At 32.6% G+C, this 12,446-nt stretch overlaps 1 protein-coding gene across 50 annotated transcripts in view; it reads right to left on the bottom strand.

Annotated features, from left to right (window-relative positions):
* RIMS1 (regulating synaptic membrane exocytosis 1) overlaps nucleotides 1-12,446 on the bottom strand; it is a 493,071-nt gene that overhangs the window by 115,321 nt on the left and 365,304 nt on the right. For 25 of the 50 annotated variants that reach the window (XM_086707204.1, XM_086707207.1, XM_086707208.1 and 22 more), the window contains one exon: nucleotides 9,212-9,324. In XM_086707204.1, the coding sequence (XP_086563330.1) occupies nucleotides 9,212-9,324 (113 nt within the window). Of the gene's footprint in view, nucleotides 1-5,214; nucleotides 5,245-9,211; nucleotides 9,325-10,425; nucleotides 10,609-12,446 lie in introns of all 50 variants that reach the window. The other 25 variants (XM_025925526.2, XM_086707193.1, XM_086707195.1 and 22 more) reach the window with 3 other exon arrangements.

The raw sequence follows: 12,446 nt of genomic DNA, 5'->3' as shown, positions 1-12,446 counted from the left end.
GCAGTATCGGCATAGGCAAAATAGGTAATTTGTATATATAATCACTCAAATCTCACTGCAGCCAAAGCCACATACCATCACTTATAGCATGCTGATTTTCACCAAACTGTCGAAAACAAAGCTCAGGATTTCCAATCCCAGACATCACTTTCAGTGTCAAAATTGTCAAGCACCAGAGCAACACTGAAAATACTAGTCCAACACCTGACAGGTAAGAAAGTCAGACTCCTGATGAAAGAATCTGCCATTTTACCTTGTTCTTTTATGTTTCACAGGAATAAAAGGCTTTTTAACTGTTTTTCTCTTCTGAGAAGGAACACTATTTTCCTCATGAGACACTTCTTAGAATACAGTCTTCATGAAAAGCAGCCCAGGTAGGTAAGGCTTCTCTGGGGAAATAACAAAATCATTCCTCGAGGGGCCATGTTGCTTATTCCAAATGATCTTCAATATATTTATCCATAGTTTTCATTACACTGACGGCAATTACACTGACGGCAGCAGTATCTATCTTGAAAGGTTTGATGTGGCATAACTACTAAATTCAGTATCAATTTTTTGACAATCTCTTCCCTTTCTTTTGTAAAAAATATTTACCAATTTTAAAACTTGTTAAAAATACACTAAGGGAAATATATGTTGTTAAAAAAATCAAAGAGCTTATGCATGGCTAGACCTCTGTCTGCCTTTTAGTCTTCCTCTGCACTTTCCCCACAAATTCCAGGAAGAAAGGGGTAATAATGATGTTCTCCCACAATGAGGCCTATATTGCAAGCTGAGCCTTAGTTGATGTGTTAAATACTCTGAAGTTTTAAAAGTACATATACTATTATAAATAACCACATATGAATCAGCAGAATGGGAAAATAAGGTTAAAACCAAGAGTTCTGGGACGCTTGGGTGGCTCAGTCAGTTAAGCCTCTGATTTCGGCTCAGGTCCCGATCTCGCAGTTTGTGAGTTTGAGCACCACATCGGGCTATACGCTGACAGCTCAGAGCCTGGAGCTTGCTTCAGATTCTGTGCCTCTCTCTCTCTCTCTTTCTCTCTCATAAATAAATAAATAAACTTAGGGAAAACCCCCCAAGAGTTCTAAACTGTTTCACATGAGCTGCTTCACTCTCTAAAGTTTAAAGAGAAGGCTAGAATGACAACTATATTTATGGATTTGTGGCAAAAAAAGAAATGGATAGACACTTTTACTAATATGAACAGTCATTCATCAATATTCATTAAGTATTCAAGAAAAGCAAAGCCCTGGAAGATAAAGAAACTTAAATCTTCGAAATCACAACATGATACAATAAGAGGAAATGAAATCACCTGGCCAAATATGCATCTAATAAAATGTAAATAAAACTGAAATCCTTTTTTACTTAGTGACAGTTAAAATAATGCTGCTTCTGAAGAATACACAAATTAATTTACTTGTTTTAGCAAAAATGAAGTTACATGATTTTTTCCTACCGTTTTACAACCATAGTATACTCTTAATGTGCAAGTATCATCTATACAATAGTTAAGGTCACAGAAGATTATTAAAATAATGTTTTCCACTTTTTTATATGAATTACATCTAATTAAGGTTAATGCTTAAGAGTTCCAGAAAAATTACAAGTTTTTTTTTTTTTTTTTTTTGCATAAGTTAGCATTCCAACTGTTCTTTTCAACATTTAAGGAAGGAAATTATAGGTAACTGATTGGAGCATTTTTTTTATAGAAACCTTGTACTTTAAAATACAGTTGACTAGAGATAATCCTTTAATAGCCTCTATGACCTGATTGCAATAATTATTATATATCTTATTAGTGAAACTGGAAAACAAAAAGCAACAAATGCCATTTACTCTCTGCCCCTATTCAAATCATTTAATAACTTGAACTCTAATTGCTGCTCATTCTCCATGTGTTTAAATTACATTTTTTATAATAAAGAAAATTCATATTTGTATAAAAGAGAATATGATGTGTTTTGTTATGATTCAAAATTGCTTACAAAACCCAAAAAGTTAATGCGCTTAAGAAATACTATCCAAAGTCATATAAGTTAGAAATTTATTATGATAGTAACATTTTTTCTCACCTTGATGTCATTTAATTTCTGGTTCTGTTTTGATCTTCTTATATCATTATTGCGATGCCCCCAAACTACATTCATGGGCTCTTTAAAACTGTCCAAGAAATGTAGCAGAGAGGGAAAAATTGGCTTACTTTTAGAATGAATAATTTAAAATATGCCTATAAAGCAGTTTGTGAAGTCTAAAATGATATGGTTTCTCAGCTTTCAACATAAAAGAGGGAAGTAAAAGATAAATAATGTAGTATGAATATTTATATTTTCTCAAGTTAACTTTTCAACCCCGAGAATGTGTTATCTTTACTCAAATGCACTGGTTTTATTTTCTCAAATTAGTAACTTGAGGGCAAGCCAGGTATTAGGAGATTTAGTTCAGTGGTAAAAAAATGGCTCTTTAGGGGGTGCTGGAACCCCTAACTGGGCCTCTCCAAGATCCTGGTGTTGTAAGTGGTAGATGTCACAGCAACATGGAACCCTGGACAGAACATAGGCTGTGGACTGAAAATCTGGTTCTGCTGTCCAGAAGCTTTGTCACCTTAGGCATTTCACTTAACCCCTTGACTCTACATGAAATAAATGGGTAATAATACCTCCCTTATGGCTGTACATGTGTTGTTACCACAATCATGTGGTACTGCGTGCAAGGTAGGTACTCAGTAAATGCTGTCTGAACGCTGAAGAGCCGGTAGAGCAGAGCAGTTAAGAACAAGGTCTTTGGAGTGAGTCTCAGGCCCACCTCCTGTTCTACCACTTACCAAATAAATGACTGATAAAGGGCCAGATTTTTAACCTTCCTAAGCATGAGTTTTCTCAGTTGGAAAATGAAGATATGGATAGTTATCCTTCAGGTAGCGCTCTTGGCCAAGTCATTCACATAGAGTAAGTGCTCAATAAATTTTATCTAACATTAAAAATGCTAATAGTATTTAACGCCTCTTTTTATGTGCTTTACGAATGTATGCTGAAAAGTTATATACCTGCAGTATATATAACTCCCCTGCAGTTAGAGTGACCAGCCATCCCCCTATGCCTGCAACTGTCCCAGTTTAAGCACTGGAAATTTTGCATCTCAGTCCTCCACAAACTGGGACCATTAGCTGTCCCTACAAGTTCGTCTACAACTCATTAAAAGCAAACTCTCATGAGGAGCCCCTTCACCTATATGGTCACCTAGGCATGGCTTGTCCCATGTGAGGACTCAAAACATCTTAATTCTCCAATACGATCCATCCCAGAAAAGATCAGCTCATAGCAACAGAGTTTCCATGCAAAACAAAACTGTTTCTTTTTTATGAGGTATGTGAGCCTAAAGTCTGACTTTATTTAAAGAGATTTCCTGAATATGCTTCTATTTGTTCTGGGCTTTGAACACTGTCTGTGACTAAGCAATACTCCCTTCGATACCAGGAGAGAGATGCAGCATCCCCTGAGCTCTCTGCCCTGCCTGCATGCATTTTGGGAGGTACCTCGTTGGCTATTTTCAGTCATGTGTGGTTCCATTCTGTGAAGCATATCCATGTCCTGTGTGCAAAGAAAACTGGGCAGAGTGATGACACATCTCAGCCAGAACACAATGACCTTGTAAAAATGTCACAATCTGTCACACTCTGCAGGGAGCCTGTAAATGTGCATACTTCACAGAGACTTCAGGTTGCACATCTTAGGAATTTTGTTTTGATTAATTATAGCTTTTGGGTAGTAATAATACATATGGAAGATCTCTCTAAACAATTATTACCTTTTTCCTTCTTTTGGCTGAATTAATTAGGTCATGGCCCATTTCTAATATAGAATTTTAATATCTTTATCAACTAAAATTTACCATGCAAATCCAAGTAAATTCTTCTGAACTAAAGTACAAATGTATTGGCCATTTTTATACCACTGAATTTGAAGTTATATTTCTGATACCTGAATTAAAAATTCAGGAAGGCTAGCAATCTATGCAAAATCTAGGGATGTAGACATCTTGGATCTTACTGAATAATATTTTATTTTTTCTTAATATGTACTTATTGCCTAGTATAGTGTCTGCCAGAATATGCATTTACCAGAATATAGACATAGTTTTAAAAATTCAAATTAAATAAGTAATTGAATATTATCTCCCATTTTCACTCTGTAATACTGAGATATATAACAATACCTGAATATACTAGGATTTAGGGATAATGTAGTTGGGATTTGTGCTTATTAAAACAGGATATACTAAAGTATAGTGGAAGGAGGTCAAAAGGAAGAGACCTGGGCTTATAGTCTACTATTCATCAGCAGTGTAAGTCTCTTAATCTCTCATAATCTGAGTTTTATCATTCATAAAGTAGGGATGATGCTACTCTCAGGACTAATTTTTAGGCTTACTATGTCCACCAAATTAATTCAATCATTAATCCACAATACTGAGTAAATGTACTTTTATTACACTATACAGTATTATTTAATTTTTAACTATTATTAATAATATTATTTCATTAAGCTAAAAACTCATATTCAAATACTTAATTATCAGGTCAACAGTAATACTGAATAGGAAATAATATTAGCAGCACATGAGAGCAGGTCAAGGTATACGTCTGCTTGAAACTCAAGTCTGAAGACCAAAACTCAACTGTGATCCAAAAGATAAGGTTGGAGGTTACCAATGTGCCAACAAAGCAGTCTAAGTGGGCCAAGAGAAGTAACATTTAAGCATCCATTTCCTAGATGCATGATTGCAGTGGGGACCAAACATTCTACAATATTAGTGCTATTAAAAGGGAAAATCCAGGGATTTTCTATTCCTTTACTGGAGACATTACCCTGAACAGAAAGTAAGAATTAAACCCTTTACATGAGAGCAGGGGAATGGAAACAAACAAAACAAAAATATTTTAAAAATGTGTTATTTTTCCAAAGGAATGGTCAGAGTAGGTAAATTTTAAGACAAAGCACTCTTCATTTTAATATTTTCCTCTGTAGTGTGAACTGTGCACAATATAAAATACTTAACATAAAATGCCTTACAAAACACTGTAGGGAAAAAACTACCTTTTTGCTAAATAATTTTGCTCATTATTTTAATAAATACAGTTATATAACTCACATATTATGAAAGAAAAGGAATAATATTAAATGGTTAAAAAGTTACATTAATATTTACCTTTTGTGGAAGAGTTATATTTTTCTTGTTCTTCAATGAATTAAATGCACATAATGATGGAAACAAAAGAAAGAAATCAGCAAATTTATAGTTAGACACGGAAATGTGAATCAACACAATGGCATGAATAATAAAAATGCACAACATATAATGTAGTATGATAAATCACAATGACAAACCATGAGGAACTCTCAAATATGGTACTAAAACTAATCAAAGAAAGAATGAATACAATTTAAAGATTTAAAATAAAAACAGAAACATTGGGAAATTAATGTTTGGCGTTGAAAAATATATTGTACGGCATTTTTCTTGCCTTTTAAGAACAGCAAAATATTTCAGCACCAATTTTTCCTAAAGCATTCTAATTTTAATCCATTAAGACTTTTTACTGCAAGTGTATTAAAAAGCATACTTAATATTCATACAAACATTTTTATCATTTCAAAAATGATAGCAGTACAGATAATTTGAAATTTTATATAAATAATGAAAACCTGATTTCTGATTTTTACTAGATAGTAGGCATTTTCTCTTCACTGTGAAAATAGTAACATTTTCCACATGGAAAAAAATTATCCTAATTAAGTGATCCCTTCTTCCTTCTCAAATTAATTATATTAAAATATCTCAAACAGAAATTGTTCTTTGGAGATTATATTTCTTAAGACATTTTACAAAACTTTATATCTGCTTCCTTGTTGGTACACTATTTATTGAAACATAATGGCTTTTCTAGATATTTCCGAAGGGGACTACCATTAGACTGTTAAGTGGCAGATGTAATAATAGAACACATAAAATATAACTAGCACACCAAGTGTTAGTTTACAAATAATTTTTAAATACTTCTTTAGAAGACGTCTAGTTGAGCATGAAAAAATCACTTCATTGGTTTCAGAAAACCATATAACATTTGTATGCAAACAATTATGTTGCTTTCAGATTCACTCTCCATAGGGCTACACTGGAACACAACTTTGTAGTATAACCAGAGAAATTTCTTGGAAGTCTTTGCTCTCAATTATCATAAACCATTAGTTACCTAATTGTAAGGCTACTTTTTTGACTAATTTATCTCAAAATCTGTGTTGTGATCATTCCTCTTCTTTTCTTCCAAGCATACTTTAATATAATCAGAATCCCTGTAGCAAGTATGCTAACATTCTTAATCTTTAAAAGAAACTTCAAAAAACTTTTTCAAAAATTAAGTAAAAATGTCTTTTCAAAGGATGTGTTTGCCTTTAAATAGCACATATTGCTTCTATGTTACAAAGACAGAGTAGTAAAACTGAGTTACAGAAAATAAAACAAAACATGCATCCAATCTAAGCATCCTGGCATGAATCCAAAAAACAATCATGTAGGTAACTCTACCCAGAAACCATATGAATAACATTACTTTATAAGTTCATCAAGAAGTTGCATCACTATCCAGGAAACTAAACCATTTGAAATATTTGCTCTTACCAATCAACTGCTTATCATCACCTCAGTTCTTTTTTCAAAAACAAAAATAAAAACAAAACCAAAAAAAATACTCTTTGTTAAAAATAAAAAACAACAAAAAACAACGAAAAAGAAACTTGGAGAGAAGGAAATCAAGTAGAGGCTTAATTGCAAATAAACTGCACTCAGCATTAACTTCATAGAAGATATAACTAACTTTCAAAAAATAATATCAAAAGAAAAAACCATAATTCTATGAAAGCCCTATGAACAACAATGAAATGAATCATAAATAGAACACGCTACATTCTTTCTAGTCCATGAATCAAATGAATATTTTACTTTAAAAAATGTATTTTGGGACACACAAAGATGTCATGTCTGTTCAGTGTGAAATAGATCCATGATAAGATGATGGTGGACACTATCATCATTTACCAAAGGTCCCAGAGCACATGATAAAATCATAAAGTAAAACTGACCTATTTTAATTATAGAAAAACACTTAGAGAAAATAACACATTTGTTCTCATATTTTTAAAAGGTTTTATGTATATGACTGTTGAGATCACAAATTTCAGGAACCTCAAATAACAAAAAGAGTTTACTAGTATATTTATGATATTAAATATAAAAATAAGTCCATCAATTTCATCCTCAGTCATTCCTTTCTTCCCACCTCAATTCAATCCTTACAAATTGATGATTTCTCTGAAAGACAACTGTGAATATGAATATCATAAACAATAATGTTGATATTAACAATAGAACATAAGCTTAAAAAAAAAAAACAAATCCAGCATACATTCAAAATTATTTCATAGAAGCAATTCTTATTTCTATAGAAATAATATAGCTACAACCTCACTGTATGCGTTATATGCAGTACCCTTATATGCTTTTGAACTTATAGAGTGTTTTAGCAACTGGAGGAAATGCAAAGAATTTTAGGAACACATGACTTTTTGGATATCGATCTTTGGCAAATTATGGCTAATAACACTGAGTTTGTAGAAAAATTCTAGAATTTGTAGTTCTTTTAGTTGTGCAACAGGAGTTCATGAATGGATAATTTATATAAACACCAAATTTTATTTAAAGCAGTTTCTTTCATCTGGGCTGTTGTTAATTTGAGTCATAAAAACATTATGAATTATCTTCTCAAAATGTTCCCAAAAGAGAAAAGAAAGTTTGTTAAACACGTGAATTGAGAATTCCAATGAATTAATTGCTATTTTAGAAAAGAAAGTCAGATTTTCACATAGCAGCATATATATCTTAGTAACTAAATGAATACTCTTATAATAATCCTGAATATTGAAGCATGATATATCAGTGAGATGTATAATCTTTAAAAATAATACACATCCTGAATTTACCATAGTAGCATTCCTCTATCAGTAAGTTAATACTTCTTAAAATCTACACTAATCTTTCTATAACCAAGTAGTCTATTTATAAATTCTGCCATAACAGTCATTGAAACAATGTACTTATCTTCTTAGATCATTTCTGTGATAGTTGTGTGATACATTTCTGTGATACATTCAGTAAAGTACTTCAATTAAGTAAAACACATACACAGCTCCCTCAATACAGAATGAAATACAAGTTTTATATCAGCAACAACCAACACTGTTGAAAAAATATTCAAAATGTTACCCTTTTTGTCATTTTATGGGGATGAAGATTTTGAATACATGTTTTAAATGTGAGTCCATTGTATTTATATTACAACCCCAAAATAAAAATTATTTCACTAAATTACTTAACAGATCCCACACTGGTTATGTGATAACATATAAAGATAAATCATTTCACCTATGGAGGAATTAGGATAGATCTTGGGTCACATGAAAAAACACAGTGACTATTTTAACCTAGAATTTATATAATCTAGCCCAAATACTTTAGGGAATTTATTTCCACTGTCAAAACTTTTTCCTTCTCTCTTTTTCTATTTCTCTTTCCCATTCTCTCTCTTTCTAGGAAAATAAACACAATATGTATATGCTTAAAATAAGAGAATCTGTAAGTAACATGAACTGTTAAAAAAAAACACAAAACACTAAAATGTGTTCTCTAAGTCATTCTTCATAAAAGTTGTATAAAAAACACAGAATATTGCAAATAAGTTAAAATTAAAAAATACTAGTAAAGACTTCAATATGATCAAGTGTTTGTTTAAAAAATATTTTTTAAAAAGCTCAAATAAGCCCTCTCACACACATAAAATACCATATTTTACTAAGATTTTAAAAATTGTGTTTTGTTTCTTTATTTCTTTGAAAAAAGGTGTTTCTAGGGCTGATTTAACTCTCTTAATTGGCAATCTAAAATTCATTCATTCACTCACTCACTCAGCAATGTCAGAGTATATTCCATGAACCACTACCGTTAGGTTCTGGGAATAAAATTTCAAGAAACAAAATCTTAGGATTCTGCAAACTACATAAATCAAAGTACTATTCATTTAATAAAAGGAGTATAAAAAGAGGTGGTTCTCAAATCCAAGGTTTTTGGACAATGATCTCTCTTTATTGGATACCTTGTTCTATACTGCCGCTTCTCACTGGCACCTGTGGTAGCTGCCGGCCCCTCCGATTGCTGAAGGATGTGTCTGCAGGAGGAGGATGGGTCGGACTTGCTTGTCTGTGCATTCTGTGGGCAAAGAACAAAGGGGGGAATGAAAAGGTGAAATTCCAAGAGGGCCTGACAAATACCTTCCCTTCATCCTATTACTATTAAAATAGACATAAACCTCCTAACTCAGCTTTTGGAAACAAAATCAAATGTTTTTGATGGTATGTGTAAAAGAAATATTATAAAAAGTGACTAAAAGAGACAGGGATAATGTCTGTCACACACAGTTCTGCATAATGAATTTCTGAATTGAGTACAATTAGACTCCCTTCTATGAATTAACTTTCTATGAAATTGTGGCTTTCCATTAAATTATCCATTTTTGGTGGTGCTGAACCAAATATATTGACTTACAGCCTCTGAACTCTATCATTGTGGATAAATTAGTTAAGAAAGGCTGTTGCCTAAATTGCTACAATTAAGTTAATGAATGTTTATATCTAGAATTATTTGTAAGTGATAAGAATAGTTTTAGCTGTAGACTTTTATAAATTACCATTCACTTGTTATTTATTTTTAAATAGGAAAAATCTTGACAGATATTAAAAAAAATAACCTTAAGTACATGTTATAAAATATACTGGTGGAATGGTCAAAATTACAAATATAAATTTGAGAAGTGTGCAGATACATTACTACTGCACATGAGTAAGCTGACCTCCATCTGCTGGCATTCAAAAAATTTTTTAAACTAAAGAACTTTAAAATACTCTTAAGATTTTATTGAACACATACAAATTTTTTTTTTAATTTCTCTTATCCTTTTTAAAGAAAATACACATTTAATTCTCCAGGTAATTTCTCATAAAGAATTTCACATAATTAAAATATATCTATATATATATATATATGAATATGCCACAAACAGATGGAAGGACATAACACAGTCAAATTTAATTTTCAATGATAGCTAATTGGCAGGAGCTATAGACTACTACCAGCACAGTGAAGATAGATGCAAGTAATAGAGGATGTGGGAGAGGTTTAAGTGCCACAAAGAAAGGATTAAAAAATTATGGTGTCATAATGAGTGAAAGCATCAAGTGCTCAGGAAGGTACAACACCACACCAACACCCGGAGGCAGAACATGAATGCTGGGCTGGACACTGAATAGCGACCTTGTCAGAAGCGGAGAAGGTGGCGCCGACCCTCCAGGGGCAAGGTGGTGGGTAGAACACAGTGTTCTGACACTAGAGTGCTCACTCGACCTTGAGCGAGCGGGATGTTTTCCCCTAAGGACTGGCTGATCAGTCGCTCTTAGGGCTGCGTATCCCCTTCTAGAAAGGCATGGTGGGAGAACCCTAAAACATTAGGGCCAAAAAAGATCTTCAGTCAGCAGGTTCACATTAAGTTTGATACCAACACATTCGTCCAAGGAAAACCTGGTTACTCTTACAAGGCAGCGACTTTAAAAACCAGAAGAAACCCATCATCATGCAATCACTGAAACGGAATTAAAACGAAACTGACAAGTTACTGCAACTGTGCATGCCATGTGGTTTTTAGAGGGCTAATCCAGAATCCTCCAATGTAACAAACCTCTTGTTAAGTTGTACAAGGGCAGAGACTTCTGTCTCTTGTTTTTTATTGAGCTCTATCTCTAGTACCTAGAATACAGCTGTACAGCAAGCAAGAGCTCAATAAAGATAACTTGACTGAATAAATACAATTAGAGTCATGAATACAGGAATACTTTAAGCATATGCTTTCAAGAAGAAATAGCACACTGTAAGACTCTGTATTTACAATGTTCATAAGTTTACTCTGCAATAGGAAGTCTATTCCAAGTAGGCTGCAAAAGGAAGATGTCTTCTGAGGTTAACTTAAGCAGACCAACAAATTAAAATGATACAGTAAGGAGAAAGTTTCATTATTGAACTGACTAAATACAAATGGCTGATGTATGGATAATAGCATGTCTTCTAAGATTAAAAATAAGTCTGAAAAGATATTTGTCCATATATTGACAGTTATCTTAATACAGGGTTCAAAATTATTATGAAATCAATTTATGAATTAAGGATTAGGAATTAAAAACTGAATATACATGCTTTTGCCTTTTTAAATCATTTGCAGTTTGTATTTTAAATAAATGCATGTTTATATACCCAATCTGTATTATTTTTTACAGTGACAGAAGCAAAGAAATAATACCTCATCATTTCTAGAACAATGCTGTAAAATTCACTTATCAAGTGATTTGAAGTATGAGAGTAAAAAATACATACTGATCACTGGAAATATATTACTGTTTTATTCAAGTTGTATTCAGATTGACAATTTTTCTTTTAGATAAAATGATTTTCACAGCTGTAATTACTTTACTACAGGGTTATCTCCCCTATTTTAGAACAAAACAATGGGAAAATGTCAGATTCTAGGGGACAATAAGGTACAACTTAGATCTGTAATAATGTGCATTTTTATCTTCTTGACCTATAGATAGATGCTTCATCAGACCCTACTGCAAATCCTGAAACCTGGACTGTTGTCTCAATTTCCAAATTAAAAGAAAAAAGAACTAACTATACATACTAAGATTGTTCATTTATTCTAAATAGACTTTTCACATTAACTTAACTCTATAGAATTACTTTATATGGAAAGGATTACATGATCAAATCCTTTCTATTGGTAAAGAATGAGTTTTTATCTATTACTCTTTAAAAACCATGGTCATGAGAATAAACTTCAAGCAATCTTTGCTCAAAATACACTTTCTTAGTGTAGTCTGAAAATCGAATAACACAGTTTTCACCCTAGTATTGAGAAATTTCATTTCAATTTCACTAAAATCTTGCTTCATTCCTTAATGCAATTCGTAAGCATTAAAAGAACTACTTAAATGTGACTTGAAATGTGAAAACTTTAGGTGGCTCTTATATGGCACCAAACTAAATGGCAAAGATATAAAAAGCAATTCTGGAGCAGATAAATGGCTTTCTAGGTCAGTATTATACCGATCGAGACTACATGACTTAGTGTTCCCATCTCCAAAGTCATGAGCTTGCAGTGTCTGAGCACAGCTTGTAGTGTTTACGGTTCATCATTTCGCACAAGATCTGTTTTTTCTTTGACATGAACTAAAAGTCCCTCAGTGACAAAGCAGTCCCTGCTGCCAGCCAAACTGTAACAAGTA

The sequence above is a fragment of the Puma concolor genome, chromosome B2 (assembly GCF_028749965.1).
Source record: "Puma concolor isolate L17-30 chromosome B2, mPumCon1.1.hap2, whole genome shotgun sequence".
NCBI lineage: Eukaryota > Metazoa > Chordata > Mammalia > Carnivora > Felidae > Puma > Puma concolor.
Note: the sequence above shows the minus strand (reverse complement) of the source record. Positions and strands in the feature narration are given on the sequence as shown.